This window comes from Amblyraja radiata, chromosome 12, assembly GCF_010909765.2.
Source record: "Amblyraja radiata isolate CabotCenter1 chromosome 12, sAmbRad1.1.pri, whole genome shotgun sequence".
In the NCBI taxonomy this organism is placed as follows: Eukaryota; Metazoa; Chordata; class Chondrichthyes; order Rajiformes; family Rajidae; genus Amblyraja; species Amblyraja radiata.
The window spans coordinates 45,104,647-45,125,799 of NC_045967.1; the positions used below are offsets into that span (position 1 = coordinate 45,104,647).

Here is a 21,153-nt window from a genome sequence, read left to right on the forward strand (position 1 = left end):
GGAGAGAGATGTGGGGGATGGGGGGATGGGGAAGAGGGAGGGAGAGGGAGAGGGGTGTGGGGAGAGAGGGGAAAGAGTGGGGAGGGAGAGTGGAGGGGAAGGGGGAGAGAAGTGGAAGAGTGGGGAGGGAGGGAGGGAGGGGTAGGGGGAGTGATGTACCTGCCTTCTCTCCATACCCGCTGATCCCTTTAGCCAATGCAGCCGTTCCCTACCCGTAGCCCCCACTGGGGGGGGGGGGGGGGGGCGGCATCACACACACTAACCACCCCCACACACAGAGTTGGAAAAGTGTATAAAGACCGTTCCCTGCCTGTAGCCCCCAGGGGAGACGTGGTCGTCGAGGTCGGGTCCCGGCCGTCTTAAAATAGCGTACCTTGAAGTCGTAGAAGTCGGGTCCGTCTTGGCAACGCGGGGGGGGGGGGGGGGGGGTGGCGGGGCGGCATCACACACACGAAGCATCCCCACACACAGAGCCTTAAAAGTGTAATGCCCCAACGCAGCCGTTGCCTACCCGTAGCCCCCTCGGGAGACGTGGTCCTCGAAGTAGAGCCGTTCCCGAAAGGCAGTTTTTAAATGGCGTCGCTTGAGGTTGTGCTGCGGGCGCCAGCAGCCGTTATGGTCACTGGCCAGCAGGAGGCGACAAAATGAGTGAGGGGGGGGGGGGGGTGATGGTTTTAATGAAAAAAATGGACATAAACATAACGAAATGTAATGAGGAGTCGATAGATGGAAGGGAAAGTGAAATGTCAACCGAAATGGCTGCTTGTATGGGTGAGAAGCCAATTTTTTTTTTTGAAAAACTGGGGGGGGGGGGGGGGGGGTAGGAAATTAAAAACGTGTACTTAAACACGACGAAATGTAATGAGGAGCGGATACTTTGAAAGAAAAGTGAAATCTCTACCGAAATGGAAAAGATGTCGGCGATTCAGCTTTCCCCCTTATCCTTAAACTTTGACCCCTTGTTCTGGTCTTCCCCAACATCCGGAACAATCTTTCTGCATCTAGCCTGTCCAACCCCTTAAGAATTTTATACGTTTCTATAAGATACCCCCTTAATCTTCTAAAATCTAGCGAGTACAAGGCGAGTCTATCCAGTTTTTCTTCATATGAAAGTTCTGACATCCCAGGAATCAGTCTGGTGAACCTTCTCTGTACTCCCTCTATGGCAACGATGTCTTTGAGCATTGGGCATTGTGACATCACACGATGGAACGTTCACCATTGGCTGGGGCTCCTGCATAGGCATATGTAAATGAATCCATTCCGATTGGACATATGTGAACATTGGGCATTGTGACATCACACGATGGAACGTTCAGCAGGGGCTGGGGCTGGTGAAGCTACTGTGGGTGAGAAGCCAGTTTAGTTTTGAAATTTTGGGGGGGGGGGGGGGGGGTAAGGATTTGATTAAAAACATGTACTTAAACACGACGAAATGTAATGAGGAGCGGATACCTAGAAAGAAAAGTGAAATCTCTACCGAAATGGAAAAGACGTCGGCGATTCTGCGTCCGGTTTCGGAGTTGCAGGGAATCAATGGAAAAAATGCGGCCGGAAGCCGTACATGTAAATGGATCCGTTCCGATTGGACGTCTGCGAGCGTCGGGCATCGCGATTGGACGTCTGCGAGCATCGGGCATTGTGACATCGCACGGCGGGACCGAATCGAAAGGCAGGAAGGGATCCGGACGCCAGCCGGACGGATGGGGCGAGACAGATAGATAGATAGATAGATAGATAGATAGATAGATAGATAGATAGATAGAAAGAATATATATATACACACACACACACATATTCAAAAAACAAACTAAATGGTGCAATAATTATAATGTCTTTCATAGTTCAGCCTGATGGCTGTAGGGAAGTAGCTATTCCTGAACCTGGACATTACAGTTTTCAGGCTCCTGTACCTTCTTCCCAATGGCAGTGGTGAAATGAGTGTGAGGCCAAACCTGCATTACTTGAGAAGCTAGCAATCGTATAGCATCTTAAGGTGGATAAATTCATAGGGCCTGATCAAGTGCATCCTAGGACATGGTGGGAAGCTGGAGGGGAAAAATTGCAGGAGCCCTGATAGAGATCTTTGCATCATCTTTAGCCACAGTTGAGGTACTGGAAGACTGGATGGTGGTTAATGTTGTGTCTTTATTTTAGAGGGGCTGCAAAAACAAGCCAGGGAACGACAGGCCAGTGTACCTCACAACAGTTCTGAATTCAAAATACAAGTAAATTGATGGGCCCTTTATCTCAATAGAGATTTAAGTGAAAGTGCAGCAATTTTGGCTAAACTAAGTAGGGAAATAATAATGTGCCTGGGATTTTGAGTGGAGCTTTGGTCTCCATATTTAAGAAGGGATATACTTGCATTGGAAACTGTTCAGAGAAGATTCACCAGGTTGATTCCTGGAACAGAGGGGTTGTCTTAGGAGGGAACTTTGAGCAGGTTATGCCTATACAAATATTGAGACATGATCCAAATGAAAAAATACAGAATCCTGAGTGAGACTGACTGAGAAGATACTGAAATTATGATTTTAGAACCATGGACATGTTTTCAGAACATGCAGTCACCCATTTAAGACAGAGAAGTCTTCTTTCAGAGGCTGTGAATCGTTGGATTTCCCTACTCCAGAGAGCAGCAGAGGCTGACTCATGAAAAAATATTCAAAGCTGTGATAGATTTATGAAGAACAAAAAAGAAAGTGGAATTCATGCCTTGATCAATCAACCATGATCTTACTGAATGGCGAGTTAGATACAAGACCTAATTCCATTCCAATTACTTTTGTTTTTGTTTCCAAATCGTGCATACCAAAGGTCAAGGAAAGAGCATTCACGTCGCGGCCCAGTTTCCACCAATCTTTCCACCACCGTGTACAAGAAGCACAAGAAGCGACAAGACAGACACCATTGTATGCAGATGCCGAGAAGTGTTCAGCCTGAGCTGAACAACTTCTAATCTTGTGTGGACTCGATAAGAAGATGCATCCCAAAGTCAAACCTGATCCTTCCTACACTCAAGAAAACCACATCTGTTTCAGTCAATGTAAATAGATAAGGATCAAGAGTAGGAATTATTTTGTTTTTATCCTTCACACAAAATACAAGATTAACTCTCAAATTAAGTCCGCTTACCTTAACACTGACTGAGAATTATCCCCTATCATGCAATATTATATCAAACACAATCAAACTAAACTACCAGTGTGAATTGGGTCAAAGTAAGCAATCTTTTTGTGCTGTGTCCTTCTAGATGACAAAATTGGAATTTATGGAGGATGTATTGCAATTGAAGATGGCAACAAATTTTTATTTCTCATTTCCGTCTGTATTAAAGCATTGTAAAGCTGTGTGCTTTTCCGAACACAACTGCAAATCTCCAAGATTCAACCATATTAAAAGCAAACATTTACAGCCGATAAAGGGGAGAAAAGTATTTCCATCCTCGAGTAATAAACCGATAAACATACAATGTGCAAGTATTTACAACAGAAATTTCACATTACATTTAAGGCTTCAGAAATTCAAAAATCTTCCCTGCAAATACCAGAGGCACCATTCCCATTTGTTGCATGACTTACAGATTATTGTATTGATTCCAACCTTGTAGAAAATAAAGCCCAGATCCCGACCCATCCCTCTTCCGAATAGAAAATACAGAAGAAAAATAATCTGAAATGTCTAGAAATTGAAACTAATCCTTCACATTCAGTCTCTAACCACTTAATTAGCCATATCCTCAATTTTCTATTACAATGTTGTCCCCAGCATATTTTATCATATTTATGCCAAAATGCTGCAAAGGTGCCTAGAGGATGGAAAATGCTATGACGTGGGTCATACTCATAAATCATCATCATAAATCAACCAGTGCATCCAATATTAGAAACATAACAGTTCAAAATGTTCTCAACAGATGCAACAATGCACTGGCTCTTAATGGTTCTATTAAATTGTCACAATGTGCTGCAAGATTAACTTTCCTCATCCAGTTTTTGTACAGATGGGTGAAGGAAATTTGTCCACGACACCAAAAATAGCCTACAGCCAATTCTATTTCTCAGACGTTCCTCCCAATATTAATTTGGACATTGATACTGCATAACTGGAAAATGTATCGAACACGAGTGATAATGGAGGGGTAATTCCACCAGTCAATGGCATTAAGTAGAGCACTATTTTGTTTATTATTTAGTGTTAATTCTGAGTCTTTTATATCACTGTGGCCAGAGAGCCACGGGAACACTGACAAAACAGAACAAGTTGCAAAACTTTTCACAATTACTTTCAATGTGAGAACGTTTATAATGAGAGCCAAGAGAAGCCTATAGGATTTTTATGAAACAGCGGGAGATTAACAGCTCTGGTGGAGCAAACAAGAATGAACATCCATCAGAATTATACCAAAGTTAATGGGTTAATTCATGAGAATACTTAATTTAATTTTGTTATTATTTAATTGAATTTAGATAGTTAAGGTGAAAGGAACAATATTATCTGCCAGGGGAATCTAGAACAACCACCAAAATATGAAATTTAATCCAAAATTGAACCCAATAATTCAATCCATTTTACCGTAAAATAAGGAAGCCGTTTCCTTCTCCCATGTAAAACATAACAGAAATCTGGTTCTTTCATCCTATAAATCTGTTGAATTGGTCAAGATTAAGGTCAACAGAATTTTGTTAAACAAGAATGGGTTAACTAGTTTGTAATTCATCAAGTAAAATAAATGTGCAGATCTAAGTGAATGGTGGAACACACTCTAGTGGGCAAATAGCCTATTCTAGTTTCTAAGCTCCCAGTGAAACAAGATAACGTTCAATTAATTTATCTTCACACTTAGAAATGGGTTTCACGGAATAGATGTTATTGCTCCTACGATAGGAGTTCGATACAAAATTTCCGTCCCATGTCAACAGTTAAGCAATCACCGTTCTCATCTTTGTTGTATGATTAATCTACTTCACCATTAAACAGTGATTAATAAAGGCACATATTAAATCAATATACAGTATACACCCCAGATAAATACATTTCAAACCCAAAGTTAGATCTAAGCAGGTTTAGGGATCATGGAATTGGGGAGAGAAGGGAACTGCTAATGGATGGCGATGGAACATCGTGTTTATGCATAAAGTTCTGTTTTTCTTTAGCTTAGTCTTGGAAGTTTTTGATTAATTGAAAGATACAGCATGGAAACAGGACCTTCAGCTTACCGAGACCATGCCGACCATTAATCACCCATTCACACTAATTCGATGTTATCCCACTTTCGCAAACAATCCCTACACACTAGGGGCAGTTTACAGAGGCCAATTAACCTACAAACGTGCATGTCTTTGGTACGTGGGAAAAACCCAGAAAAACCCACGTGGTCACAGGGAGAACGTGCAAACTCCGTGAAGACAGCATCCAAGAACAGGCTCAAACCCGGGTCTCTGGCACTGTAAGGCAGCAGCTCTACCAGCTACGCCACTGTGTCACCCTTATTGTTCTTTTTAATAAGCAGCTAACTTTCCTTTAAATATATATTTTGAAGACCCACAATTTTTTCTCATAAAAACATTCCAGTTACAGACAACAACAGCATGCATATATCGTTCCTCAACTCCCTCTCGATCCTTCAGGATTAAGTGAAAATCCCTGACCTCTTATCTAGTTTTTCCTCTATCAACTCCATCACAAACTCTAAACATTTTAAAAACATTCATTAGGCCAACTTCTAACCTTGTCCGTCTTAACTTTACCAACTTCTCAAAATTGAAGTCACTCATCCCTACAAATATCCAGACAAATCTCCTTCTCCATGGCTTTCACAACATTCCTGCAAATATTCCTGTGTCCAGTATATTCCAGGTGAGGATTTAAAGTGTGGCATAAAGTCACTGCATAGACTTTTTGTGTTTCATCATAAAATGATAAAATGGGAAAACAAATATTTTGTTTCTTTATCAACGGCAGTGCACCTTTGAAGCTATGTGTATGGACACCAGGACATCTCTGCTCTTTTACATCTTTATATATTGTGCCATATATATACTTTGCCGTCTTTCCATATTAAGGCCCATTTTTTCTATAACTTTCAGTAGTTGGGTTGCAATAAAGGTCAACAATTCGTACACAAAACTTTCCCATTCAAAATTATTCTGATAGTAGTCTATAACTAAATACCGCTATTTAGTGATTACGAATACTGAAATAACTGATAAAGTTGATATAAACAATGTGTATATATACTCAAAGATTATAGTGCCTGTTCTAGAAAACAATTGCAGGTGCACATTAAAAAGAGACTCAAATTTACAGATACAAATTTCAGTGTGATTAGAAGGAATGTCAGCACATGACCCACTTTATATGTTGATGAAGTAAAGGATAAATTTCCACTTCAGATGTTAAAATATCCTCAATCAGGTTTGTCCTGCTCCATCATTGCAGCTTGAGCTGTTTTGTATCTATGCCACACTTCTTCCATTCCTCAAATCTCTAAGAAAAAGGTTCCAACGTCAAATACAGATTAGCATTGTCCTTTAAATTTGTGGAGATGAGGAACTGAATTGGCACGTCTAATACGCATTTCACATACATCCACAACCAGAAAGACAAGGCATGTAAACCTTTCGTGTGTGATGGGTGTATTACTCAGCCCTCCACTGTGACTCGATAACTGTGAGTAGTTTTAAATATTTTTTCCCCAAAATGCACGATCACCTCAAAATATTGTCGACAGATGGTTCTAATGGGTCTAATGAATCAGTGGAGCGTTTTCTTGGCAACTTTTCATTTTGTTCTATATTATTCAATAGTTTCTCAGGATCATATTTGAAAGAGGAACAGTTTTTTGAGGTTGAATCATTCCATTGACTGGCACATTAATCTCCCTGGTTTTCTTGGATAAATAATCTATCTTTGATTAAGAAGAGGAAACAGTTACATTGTATGTTGAAAATGGCACAGAATTTTGCAATTTCCATTCCATTAGTATTTCATTAAAACCTCCTCTGACAATTATTTAACCTGGCTCTGAATCCTGGACAAGTTCTTACTTGGAGACGCGTGAAACTGCAGATAGTGGAATCTTGAGCAAAACACAAAATGCTGGAGGAACTGATCGGGTCAGGCAGCATCTGTAGAGGGAATGCTCAGAAGATGTTTTGTTGCCTGAACAATGCAGTGTTCCTCCAGCAGTTTTGCTCAAATTTGTATATTTTCAACATTGCCAGTGGCATCTCCAAACAAAAGACTTCATTCCGAATTCATCCATCTCTGGAAGGCACCAAATCTTCACAGAGTACTACTGTGTGCAATAAAGATTCCTCAACACATTGTTTAAATTTCCATTCCACATATGTATTAAAGTTATAAAACTTAGCATCCCAAGTTATCGACTTCCCAAATCCAATCCTGACATATCGATCACAAAGGTCATTGATGGTGTAAAGAACCAGAGATTATCGGCGATTGCCTATTATTTGGCTAGTGACAGCAAGGCCAATAATAATATCTGGTGTACCAGTTGAGATTAGCTCCCTTAATTTGGACCATGATGGAATCTATCTGTATGGATTCGATTGAATAGTTCATTTTAGGGGATACAGAAAATTCAAATCAACCTCCTTCAATGAACACAATAAATTAAAAGTGTTTTGGGACAAAATGAAATTGGATTTTCAATTCCTGTTAAATTCCTTTACAGTAGAGAAAAATATATCTAAAGGATATCACCAAAAGAATAAGATTATTCTGTTGTCTAAGAGTCTCTAAATGCAATTCCATAACTCCAATTAATATTTTCCCCCAGAGTCAACAGGAGCTCAATTCATCACCTCTTTTACAGGTTGTAAGAATCACTGTACATTCAATAATATATAAACTAAATGTCATTTTTTCTTGATCCCTTAGCTGCATGGCGGGCTGCCTCTCAAATAAAGTCTCCAAAAACTATACAAAAATGATTTTTGTATCGCTCCAGTTTCATCGTCCTCACTTTCAGGATCACTGCCTCTCATGCAGATGCATTGGAGATGATCATCCAACTGATCACAAAGTAGAAAAGGAATATCGGGTACACGGCAAGGGCCTTGCGATTAGGTGGCTGGCTATCAGCCAGAAATGCTGTTGAGGCTAGGAGAGAAAAGAAAAATAATGAAAACATTCACGTTAATGAAAAAAAGAGATCTCAAGTTACTTTTGTTGATCTTTGACCAAAAGCCTCATCATGAAATAACCTATTAAAGAAAGATAGGCATTACCTCCAAGTCAATCCAGCTCTTAAGGTGCCTCAAATAGTCTCAGTCCTGGCAGTGCAGCACATTGCTTGTGTTTTATTTTTCGCATAATATTTCTATACAACCTAATGATGGGTTTTTTTCTTCAATCCAGTTTTGGATTTTTATTCTTTTATTTCAGCCTTTTCCTCAAACTAATCCCTTTACAGATCCTTTTCTGCATGGTGGTTTACTTGCTGGGAGACAGCTCCATGAGCACAGTAACCTTCCCCACATACAGATGTGGGCATACGGATTGTGAAAATCTCCTTGATTGTGAATATTTGGCTTCCTGCGTGCACAAATATTCCAGCAATGTCAGTGCAAAGATCAGTCATCCAAGTTATCTTTCCACAATCATCCCACCTGAATGCAGATTGAACTTTTGATTTTGCTGATCATCTCCATTTCATTTATGACATTATCATCACCCAACAGGTAAAGCCTTTTTTTCTCATATTAAATCTAATTTGTCTCAAATTGTGCTATAACGTCTGAATAATAAATTATATTCACACTATGGAAGGAGGAAGATCTTTTGGGATGAATGTGACTCCAAGATGAAGCCAGATAAAAGCTTGGAGCCTAGACACCTTGACAATCCCTATTGTAGACTTGACTTGACATTAATCAACAAATTTTGCATAACCCATTGCTATGATTTAAAAAGCATGAGGAATAAAGTAAGGGTATTTGAATTTGGCTTATCAAAGAAAGAAAAATGTTAAATAAAGTTGAGTATTGGAATTAAAAGATGCTAAGTGGTCAAGGATAGATACTGAGCCATTGTCATGAAGAACACACTTTTAGATTTTATTTAGGATTGCATATGTATTGGGAAGACATACACCTTTAACTAGTTAAAGTGCCACACCAGCATATATTTATGTTTTAAAATAGCTTGGTTTTCCAAACTCTTTTTAAGCTGTTTTAACTGGATAAACAGTTTGTGGATCTCATCAGGCTGAACATGCAATGGGTTTCCAAGTGAGCTGGGGTATAGTTTATTAGAATAGCAATATTATAGCAATGTATTCAGTTGTAGAGTAACACCTAAACGAAAGGCTGCATCAAGTTTAAAATCAGGTATGATAAGAATATTAGATTAGATTAGATTAGATTCAACTTTATTGTCATTGCACATTTACAGTACAACAAAATGGTTTAACCTTGCAGTCATAACATAGAATAAAATAACAAAACACACACTCAACACAGTTTAACATCCACCACAGTGAGTCCACCAGGCACCTCCTCATTGTGATGGAAGGCAAAAGTCCCAAAGTCCTTGTCTCTTCCCTCCTTGCTCTGCCTCTGCGCTGAGGCGATTCAGGCCTCCGATGTTGTGACCCCGCCGTGTGATGGTAGGTAAGTCAGTCTCGCGGCTGAATCCGAGCTCCACGAACGGGCCGGTTCAAACTCCGCGGCCCGGGGCGGTCGAAGCTGCCGTCCTCCAGTCCAGCGGATGAAGCTGTTGTTGCGGGAGCCCCGGAAAAACAGGTCACCAACTTGTGACCTGCGAGCACCCGACGCTATCGTCCACTGGGCCCGAGGCCGAGCCTCTGAGGCTCCTAAGTCGGGTCGCCGCCGCCGGAATGCCGCCAGAGCCCCGAAGTCGGGTCGCCGCAGCAGCCCGTCAGGTCGCCGCCGCTGGAACTCCGCCACAGCCCCGAAGTCAGGCCGCCAGAACGCCGCCACAGCCCCAAAGTCCCCCACCCATTATATCTGTATAATGTTAACCTTTGATTACACAGATCAAACATCCAGAAGAGGGCAGTGGCCAGAACAACACCAGGCACATTCTTACCAAACTGACAAAAAGAGCACTGTTCCAGGAATAGACAGCAACATTTGCCAAATGAGAGAGCCCAGCCTCCTCTCTATCATCTTATTCAAAGAATCAGAGATAAATTTAATTTGTGTAATGCAAAATTGGCCTTGAATTACAATCTTTGGAAGGGATGTTTTCAATGTAATTATTTCCTTCCCAAATTTAACTTTTTGTCCAAATGTTTAAACTGTAATATTTATTTTACATAGTTTTAATCTAATCTTTCTCGGAACGTTTTGATAGTTCTTGTGGACAGCGGCTTAACTGCAATTTCCTTTCCCTGAACAGCTCATGAAACGGGCTCGAGTGACTATAAATCTCTTTTCCTCAATTTGAATTTCCAACAATCTTTCCAATCTTAACTGCAAATGTCCTGATTCTAGTCTTCATTGTGAGAAAGCATTGCCATCAATTATTTCATTCTTCCGTTTATTTGCAATCTTTATTCCAAGATAACTTAACTGCTGGGTACCTTGTCAAGACAGGACTGGGAGAATAATGTGGGATATCAGAGCTGATTCTATTTCTTGTGGTGCAGCCAGGACAAAGTGCACGCTTACAGAAAACAGAATCTGATCTGATCTGATTTCTCACTTTGATGTTGATTCAGTGATGCTGAGAATGTCTGTTTTATTTTACTTCTTTAAGTTACCGAAAGAAGGCAGTTAATTGCTTACCGAACGTTGACCAGCCAAATGCAGCCAGCACGATAATAAAGCGAATTATAACCACTGCCATCGGGATTTCTGTTGTGCTTGAATGTGGAGCCAGGCGGATGAGAGAGCAGATTATTAACGCTACCGTGAGTGGTAATATGCAATAGCCCAACACACAAAGGCTTTGGAAGAAGGATCTGCGAAGTCAAGAAAAATAAATTTAACAGACCTGCCCTTTCAATCTTTTCAGAGCTTTGACCGGCTGCGCAGTCATGGGTAAGAGCGAGTAAAGCAGGGGGCTGAGCACGGGCCTTGAGGTGCTCCCGTACTAATTGTTACTGAGGATGAAGTGGTTCCTCCAATTCGAACAGACTGTGGTCTGCGGACGAGGAAGTCGAGGATCCAATTGCAGAGGGATGCGCAGAGGCCCAGTTCCGTGAGCTTCGTAACTCTCGGAAAGTCTCCGGAAACCCGAGCCGAGGCGCAAGCGTGCGTCGACCAAAGCTCTCGGCAGCTCTCGGGAGTTCTTGGGAAAGCCGAGCCGAGGTGCTAGCGTGCGTCGACCTCGGAAGCGCCTTCGGAAGCCCTCAGGATCTGCAGAAAAGAGCCCACTTGCTCGCTCTTTCTGCGTCTTTTGAAGAACCGGGGGGTGGGTGGAGGGTGGGGGGGGGGTGGTGACGCCACTCGGAGGAGAGCCATTGTGAGGCCTCCCTCTCTCCCTCCTTCCCTTCCTCCCCTTCCTCCCTCTCCACCCCCCTCTCTTCCCCCTCCACCTCCCCCCCTCTCCCCTCCCCGGTCTACCCCCCTCTCCTCTCCTGCTCCTCCTCCCTCTCCCCCCCCCTCTTTCTTTCTCTGCCACACTCTCTCTGCCCCTCGAGATAGGGCGGGGATGGGGTAAAAGGAGCCAATTAATAATATTAATATAATATCAAAGGGGGTGGTTAGTGTGGGGGGGTCGTTATTGTGTGTGTGACGCCGCAGGCTGCCCCCCCCCACCTCCCCCCCGCAACTATGCGTTGAGGGGACGGGACCCAACGGGTTCCCCCGGTCTAGTTTTCTCCACCCCTTTTGTGCAGAAAACAGTAACATACCCACCTAGTGAAAGAGCACAAGAAATCTCTGAACATTAATGTGAGATAATGCCTCGATGTGTGATTAATATTTTGTTCAAAAGGATAGTTTCTACTAGAGTAAAAACCAGCAGTATGAACCAGACAGTAGGGCTGAGGTAACTAAATGCTACAATGCAATTTTGGGCACCAGAAGATTAGAAGAAACAAAAATTGCATGAAACAATACCTAGTTTAACCACACTGTGGCAGTGCACACTGTGTATCTCAGAGTCTCCACAAATAGGTACATCGCAGCATTAAGGAGTACAAATTAAAAGTATTTCCATTTATATGAATTGTTTCTGAAGTACAACAAATACAGTGGTCAACGAATATAAGAAAAGCTCTACATATATCAACGGCATAAAGTGATCATTTAATGCTGAGGGACTAAAGTTGAACGTGATAATCACAGCAACATTTTTATTTTACAGGGACTGAATGTGATCTTGAACCAAGATAGGAGCAAAACTAAGCCATTCGGCCCATCAAGTCTACTCCGCCATTCAATGAAGGCTGATCTATCTCTCCCTCCTAACCCCATTCTCCTGCCTTCTCCCCAAAAACCCCTGACGACCCCTGACTCTGCCAAAAACTGTTCGGCAAAGATTGGAGAGGACCAGAATCAGGAGATGAAGTGGGAAATGAGGAAGTGCTGAAGAAATAAACTGGCATGGTGGTGTAAAGAGACTAGAAATAAAACATGAGGTTTAAAATGTATGAAGATGTGAAACAGGGTAAATGCAGAAGAAGTGGTGAAGGTGTATGCTCAGATAGGCTGTGGTTGGTGAAGGATGTGAGATCAGTGAGGAAGAGATGGAAATAAAACAGAGATGTGATAAAAATGTTTTATAAGTGATTGGGCTGCATTGGACCGGAAAAGCAGAGCAGTAATACTTTCCCTGAGAATTCACATAGCTCTATCTACAGAAATTTGTTTCTGAGTTTTAAGTTGATAATCCTGGACCACATATCAACTCATATACTACAAGAACAGGTGGGAGAGGCATGTGCCAAATGCAGTGAACTGTATTTCCCAGATGTACTAGAACATGCAAATGAAATGCACGCTCCTCAAGGGAAAGCTCATGCTTCCCTTTGGCATAAGTCAGCCACAACAAAGGAACTGCAATAATACTCAGTGGTCCTGCAGCAAAAGATTATCAATGGCTTAAAGTGGCATTTTTCATCAGTACTCAAGCCATTGTAAATCAGTCCATAGAACCTATGAAAACTGACCTGCATGATAGCAAGGCATCAGAAAACAAGTCATTGCATCAGTTTCACTCCAATATAAAAACAGATCTCATTTCCACACAGGATCCCACTATATGTAAAGCCTGATGCCTGATGCCCTGCAGACCAGGAGCAGCAAAGAATTAATCTCTGATCTGCACACATAGTAGTATGGATAATATTTTTGGTCCTCAATGTCCTGCGGTTGGTAGGAACAAACAAAGCAGCCAAATTCTCCACTCGCAAAGGGCACATAGACAAATAGTTGAGAGCTGCTAGTGCCTGTGGAACTGTAGCTGAGTGACATTCAGAAAGATTAGATTAATCTGGGCGGAAAATACTCACATTGTGCCACCAAGCAGTTTGGAGTTTAACGTAATGACGACCGCACCAAACCACACGATGACAAACACCTCAGCAAACTGTGGGCCTCCATTGTGTTTATTTTCCACAGAACCCCCTTGTAACAACCTGCAAGAAAGGCAACAGGTCACAATGCACCTCAAGTCACACCGACATACATCAGAGTTTGCACAAACCATGGATGTGACACCAAATAAACCAATATCAGTTTCCATTAGTGGGAGAATCTCAAATAAGGCGACACCATTACAAAAATAGAGGGCAAACATTTAAAACCAAGGTGGACAGAAATTAATTTTATTAGAAGATACTTTTCTAAAATTTGTTACCAAGTAGGGTTGTGCAGGTTAGATCACTGAGGATCATGAACGAGGTAGCAGATCATTTTTTTAATGTCATTTAGAAATTGGCACTGAAGATTTATTGAGGACTGGGGCAGATCAGCCATAACAATGCTGAATTGAGGGGCAGGCCAGGGCCAACTCCTGCCCCTTTTTTCCTGTTCTAAAGTGTCAGAGTTGAGATTCAATAAATGATCCAGACTTACACCAGTGCATTACTTACATTGCTAATAAAACGCATAGTACGAGAGGACCCCATAAATCCCCTGCAAAGAAGAAACATAAGCATTATTCATGGCCATACACAAACCGAGTTTCTATATAATCACCAAAGATAAACAGAGCTGCCTCTCTGACAACTTCGATGGTAAAGACCTGTTTTGCTCCTAAAAAGACCAGATGCTGTCCATAAACTTAAAGGAGCAAATTCAACAAACAAAAGGTAGAAGGAACACAGGCCTCTCCTCATTTTTTTTAAAACTCTAATGCTATGCCTAGACACAGATTTTACTTCTGATCCCAAACACTTCCAAATCCACAATCACAATAATAGGTTGCATGCCCATATAGATACTTTCCATTCAATATGTTCAGGATATTCTGATCAATAATCAATTATACTCACAGTCTCTAAGGAGGGTGCTGCTCTTTTTAGGATACATAACATGAACAAACTTCTTCCCGACAGCCTTCAGATCACGCATCTAAGAAACACAAGATAAAATAATACTTAATTCAAGGAATACTTGGAAACACCCTAATACAGTGCCCTCCATAATGTTTGGGACAAAGACCCATCTTTTATTTATTTACCTCTGTACTCCACAATTTGAGATTTGTAATAGAAAAAAAATCATATGTGGTTAAAGGCCATTTTATACATTTTGATTTCGCCATGAGAAACATAGAAATTAGGTGCAGGAGTAGGCCATTCGGCCCTTCGAGCCTGCACCGCCATTCAATATGATCATGGCTGATCATCCAACTCAGTATCCCGTACCTGCCTTCTCTCCATACCCTCTGATCCCCTTAGCCACAAGGGCCACATCTAACTCCCTCTTAAATATAGCCAATGAACTGGCCTCGACTACCCTCTGTGGCAGAGAGTTCCAGAGATTCACCACTCTCTGTGTGAAAAAAGTTCTTCTCATCTCGGTTTTAAAGGATTTCCCCCTTATCCTTAAGCTGTGACCCCTTGTCCTGGACTTCCCCAACATCAGGAGCAATCTTCCTGCATCTAGCCTGTCCAACCCCTTAAGAATTTTATATGTTTCTATAAGATCCCCTCTCAATCTCCTAAATTACAGCTGTGTTTATACATAATCCACCCCCATATCAGGGCACCATAATGTTTGGAACACATGGCCTCACAGGTGTTTGTAATTGCTCAGGTATGTTTAATTGCCTCTTTAATACAAGTATAAGAGAGCTCTCAGCACCCAGTCTTTCCATCATCTTTGGAAACTTTTATTGCTGTTTATCAACATGAGGACCAAAAGTTGTGCCAATGAAAGTGAAAGAAGCTATTATGAGACTGAGAAACAAGAATAAAACTGTTAGATACATCACCCAAACCTTAGGCTTACCAAAAGCAACTGTTTGGAACATCATTATGAAGAAAGAGAGCACTGTTGAGCTTACTAATCGCAATGGGACTGGCAGGCCAAGGAAGACCTCCACAGCTGATGACAGAATAATTATCTCTATAATAAACAAAAAACCCCAAACACCTGCCCGACAGATCAGAAACACTCTTCATGAGTCAGGTATGGATTTGTCAATGACCACTGTCTGCAGAAGACTTCATGAACAGAAATACAGAGGCAGCACTGCAAGATGCAAACCACTGGTTACCCCCCAAAAATAGGTTGGCCAGGTTACAGTTTGCCAAGAAGTACTTAAAAGAGCAACCACAGTTCTGGGAAAAGGTCTTGTGGACAGATTAGATGAAGATTAACTTATATCAGAGTGATGGCAAGAGCAAAGTATGGAGGAGAGAAGGAACTGCCCAAGATCCAAAGCATACCACCTCATCTGTGAAACACGTTGGTGAGGGTGTTAATGGCCTGGGCATGTATGGCTGCTGAAGGTACTGGCTCACTTATCTTCTTGATGATACAACTGCTGATGGTAGTAGCATAATGAATTCAGAAGTGTATGGACACATCCTATCTGCTCAAGTTCAAACAAATGCCTCAAAACTCATTGGCTGGCAGTTCATTCTACAGCAAGACAATGATCCCAAACATACTGCTAAAGCTACAAAGGAGTTTTTCAAAGCTAAAAAATAGTCAATTCTTGAGTGGCCAAGTCAATCACCCTATCTGAACCCAATTGAGCATGCCTTTTATATGCTGAAAAGAAAACTGAAGGGGACTAGCCCCCAAGACAAGCATAAGCTAAAGATGGCTGCAATACAGGCCTGGCAGAGCATCACCAGAGAAGACATCCAGCAACTGGTGATGTCCATGAATCGCAGACTTCAAGCATGCAAAGGATTTGCAGCAAAATGCTAAACATGACTACTTTCATATACATGACATTGCTGTGTCCCAAACATTATGGTGCCCTGAAATGGGGGGACTATGTATAATCACTGCTGTAATTTCTACATGGTGAAACCAAAATGATTTAAAAATGGCCTTTATTAAAATATGACAATGTGCACTTTAACCACATTATGGAGGGCACTGAACATTTAGGTGAAATGTCAATAAAACTGATAAAAATACGCATTACAAAATGGTTTATATTTTAAAAACAACACTGAATCCGGAAAAATTAAGATCTCATTTTTAAGTATGAGAACAAGAAAAGGTAGAATCATAGAGGTTTAAGGAACACATGGTGGCCAATTGGCCCATAATGCTTGTTACAATCCAAAAATGGACGTTTGTCAATCCATTTAGCTGTTCTTGATCTACAGCCTCACAGGTTGGCTCCTGAGGGAAGTAGGAGTCAAAGGGCAGGCACAAAGGAGGGCAATAAAAGAACTTGCCAATGCCGCCGAACGGAGCAGTCACTGGCTGTGGCTGAAGAGGAAAGATGCTGTCTGGGCTGCCACGTGACCATCTAGAGGCTAACAATAAGACACACACCTAGGTCTGATCAACCTGCGGTGGGCCTGCCTTGACTGAGGGTGTCTTGTGATAAAAGGCCGAAACACCCAGTGATGTTGAGGTACACAACTGAAGATGTGTATGATTGTTAGCAAATTCGCCTAGTGGTCATACCCAAGAATGTCAATTGTAGTGAAATCATAGGGATTGTAACACCCAGTCCTACTAATCAATCACAGGTTATGGTTCTTCTTAAATCTACTCTCCCGGGATATTTTTAAAATGTACTGATGATTTCTGCCTCCATTAATCCTTCAGATAATGAGTTCCAAGACTCTCAGCATTTGCTGAGCCAAACATTTGTTCTCAACTATCCACCTATCCATTCACAATATTAACTTACATCTATGCCCCCTTGTTACTGACCTCTCTGCTAAAAAAATATATTCCTCCCACATCACAAAGAATGCAGGTTTGTAGGTTAATTGTCCTCTGTAAATTGCCCCATAGTGTGTAGGGAGTGGACAAAAAAGTGGAACATAGAACTAGTGTCAACCTGTGATCGATGGTCAGTGTGGACGGTGGGCCGAAGACCCCATTTCCATGCTGTATCTCTAAACTAAAGTAAATTAAAATACTTAGCATTGGGTATAGCAAAATCTAAGCATGGGTTATCATCATCACTAAATGACAGTTAGGGATAAATGCAATAAAACTTACAATTGTTTCCTTGACAGGTTCATCCAGAGTGGAGTAATCATCCTCCTGTGATTGGGAATTGACAGGAACTGTAATTTGCCCCTCCACAGGAACATCACTTGATATCGACACGTCAGCCAAATCTGAAAACTATTGTGCCAAAATTAGATCATCTGCAAACTATTTATTAACAATCCACCTATGGGTTTTAGTCAGTAATCCTCTTCCCCAAATCCAACCCTATGCCAGCCTAGGAGCTATTAGGTTAACTCATTGGTTCATACATATCTGAACAATTATTCGATAATAAAACAAACCACCATCTGCTGTTCCTTCCCACACAATTTTATGTTCAGACTGAATTTTCTGAATTCTTCAACTCATTTTGCACGATTCAGTATTTGTTGACCGACCAACAATAGCTAGAGCTATAAATGCACTTTACAAGGGGAGTTTTGTTTTCTTTTGAATAATTCTGGAATTTTGCCCAACATCCTACCCACAAAGGTTTGGAACCAAATGCTGTACAAGCTTGGAAAGCAAAGGAAGAACCATTAAGCTATCAGAATTACACAGAGTGTTTAACTTCACTGACCACTCCACATCCTGTGAAAGGGGTAGAAGATTGCAACCTTCACGTGTTTCGACTAATGCAAACAACTCGATGTGCACAAACGGAAGATCAAATAGAACAAGTTGTCCTACAACTTTAGGCTGTGCACGCCACACGAAAGAAGAAGAAGATCCTGTGAAAGTCACCAATATTGTAACATTTAACAGGACCTTCAATAGCACCACATTCTTTTGATCATACATTTGAGCTATTTCAATTGTTTTGTGGCATGTGAAACATGAGCATGCAGCTTCATCCTTGGTTAATTCTTAGCTAAGTCACGGAATTGGCAGAAAAATTGCATTTAGCAATTTGAGGCATTTCTTCTCAGCACCAAGTACAGGCTAAATAAAAGGTAAATCAGCAAGCAGAGGTTAGGTTTTATGAGACCAATGCATATGCATATGTACACGTGAGAATATGAAATAGACACACACAAAACATATGCTCTGAAGGAAGAAAAGATAATGAAACAAAGTGATGGGAGATCACTTTGTATCCACAGTTCTAATTACTCAATCAAGGAATTATCTTCGATGCTGTGAATGTATCTGGTTCTGTGCACTGGGAATAGCTAAAAAGTGTCATTGATGTGAGTTATTTGTATGCAGTAAGATTTGGTGGCAGCATTTGGTCCAAACATAATTGGTAACTGAAGAATCCTAGGTTGGTTATGTATGATCTCCCCCTCAACCCATTTGCCATCAGCTAATGTTGACATGAAATGTTTACTGAGGGATAACTGGAGAACTGTGTAGGAAATGTTACTGACTTTTGTGTACAGTCAGTCAGCAGTGCCCTGAGGGGCTTAACAGCCTACTACTGCAACAGCTGACCTCGGCCGACAGACATGGAACCAAGCTGATATGAAAACTGCAGTAGACATAAACTTGACAAGAGTACCATGTTTTGCCCATTCTTTCTATATTATAACAGCAACTCGGATTCCAATCACATTTGAATGAACAGATGAAAAGAAGGTATTTGCATTTTCCTACCATTCTTTGAAGTTCAATTACGAAACCTGCCATTGGAAGGATGTCAATAAGTTGGAAAGAGTACAGACAAGATTTATAAGGGTGTAGCCATAACTCAAGGGCCTGAGCTATTGGGAAAGGTTGGCAGGGTAGGACTTTATTCCTTGGAGAACAGAAGGTTGAGAGGTGATCTTATAGAGGTGTATAAAATCACGGGAAGAAAAGATGAGGTGAATGCGCAATGTCTTTTATCCAGGGTAATGGGATCAAGAGCCAGAGGTTCTTAAGGTGAGAGGGGCAAGACTTAATGGGAGCCTGAGGGCCAACTTTTTCATTAAGAGGGTGATGGGTATATGGAACAAGCTGTCAGAGGAGATGGTTGAGGCAAATAAAATCGGGTAGATGCACAGAGGCTTTTACCCGGAGTAGGGGAATCGAGGACCAGAGAACATACGTTCAAGGTGATGGGGAAAAGATTTAATAGGAATCAGAGGGGTAACTTTTTCACACAGAGGGTAGTGGGTGTATGGAACAAACTGCCAGAGGAGGTAGTTGAGGCTGGGACTATCCCATCGTTTAAGAAACAATTAGACAGGTGCATGGATAGGACAGGTTTGGAGGGATATGGACTAAACGCAGGCAGGTGGGACTAGTGTAGCTGGTACATTGTTGGCTGGTGTGGGCGAGTTGGGCTGAAGGGCCTGTTTCTACACTGTATTACTCTATGACTACTGTAACATTGTTTAAAAGACACTTGGACAGGTGCAACGGTAGGAAAAGTTTAGCGGAATATGGGCCAAACACAGGTCAATGGGACTAGATTATTTGGAGCATCTCGCCATGGACGAGCCGGACTGAAGGGACTGTTTCCGTGCTGTATGACTTATGAATCTACTCTGTAGCCGTTTCAAGGATGTCTAATTCTGTATGTGCCGCTATCCCTCCCTCCCTCCCTTACTCCCTCCCTCACACCGTCCCTCCTTCACTCACTCACACCCTCCCTCCCTCCCTCACCCACTCCCTCCCTCACATCCTCCCTCACATCCTCCCTCACACCCTCCCTCCCTCCCTCACACTCCATCACTCCCTCCCTCACACACTCACACACTCCCTCACTCCCTCCCTCACACTCCATCACTCACATCCTCCCTCACTCCCTCACATCCTCCCTCACACACTCCCTCCCTCCCTCACACACTCCATCACTCCCTCCCTCTCTCTCTCCCTCACACACTCCCTCCATCACACACTCCCTCACTCACTCACCAGCGGCTGTTTGGCTTCACTCTCCGCCTCCGCCATCTTTGGCCCCGGCTGACGTGGAGACGCCTCGCTACGTCATCCCCGCGACGACCGTTGCTTCCCCGCCATTGTGACGCACGCTGTGCGCGTCATCGGCCCTAGTGCCCCCACCTCCCTTGCACTGACCCATAACAGTGGTCATTGTTTCCACAGCACGGAACCTCTGTCCTGTCAAAGCAACACAGCAGTGGTCAATGTGTGCACTGCATGGGTGGGATGGATGTTGTCTCTGTTGGGGAATCTCTGTGCTGTCAAAGCAACACAGCAGTTACTTGTGTTGCAATTACTTCTGAAGAAGAGTCTCAAGAAAGTAGCCCTTTCTTCCCAATAACCCTTTCTGGCTTAAGCCCTCCCTTCACCACCTCCAGTTTAAATTCCATTTGGAATATTTTGGAGGACCAAGAAACCAAGAACCAAGAACCCAAAACATCAACTATTCCTTCTCTCCAGAGATGCTGCTTGTCCTGCTGAGTTACTCCAGCATTTTGTGTTTACAGCAGTTACTTGGGTGGATGCAGTGGGAACATGACTGCATCAGCATCTCTCCTCCCCCCCTCCTTCTGAACTGACCTGCAACAGTGGTCAATTGATTCACAGCATGATGGCTGGGTGGCCGGAGGTTGTGCTGGAAACCTCTGTACTGCCAAAGCAACACAGCACTTGCTTTGTTGGTTGTAGTGGGAACATGCCT

General features: G+C 42.2%; 1 protein-coding gene across 1 annotated transcript; it reads right to left on the bottom strand.

Moving 5' to 3' along the window:
* Window positions 1-3,289: 3,289 nt before the first annotated feature.
* On the bottom strand, window positions 3,290-20,545 carry yipf6 (Yip1 domain family member 6). The gene is made up of 7 exons (XM_033030659.1): window positions 20,427-20,545; window positions 17,592-17,720; window positions 14,438-14,516; window positions 14,036-14,078; window positions 13,454-13,579; window positions 10,782-10,957; window positions 3,290-8,130 (listed from the first exon to the last, which is right to left on the bottom strand). Exons 1-7 carry the CDS (start codon window positions 20,460-20,462, stop codon window positions 8,012-8,014), a joined length of 708 nt encoding a protein of 235 aa, XP_032886550.1. The 5' UTR covers window positions 20,463-20,545; the 3' UTR covers window positions 3,290-8,011.
* Window positions 20,546-21,153: the final 608 nt, after the last annotated feature.

Bases quoted from the DNA above. Each gene is read 5' to 3' on its own strand.
- yipf6 (XM_033030659.1), bottom strand. From the start codon at position 20,462: ATGGCGGAGGCGGAGAGTGAAGCCAAACAGCCGCTG. The intron at 14,079-14,437 runs GTGAGTATAATT...TCTTCTTTGCAG, and splicing joins CAGCACCCTCCTTAGAGACT to GGGATTTATGGGGTCCTCTC. The intron at 8,131-10,781 runs GTAAGCAATTAA...TTTCTCTCCTAG, and splicing joins ATTTGGCTGGTCAACGTTCG to CCTCAACAGCATTTCTGGCT.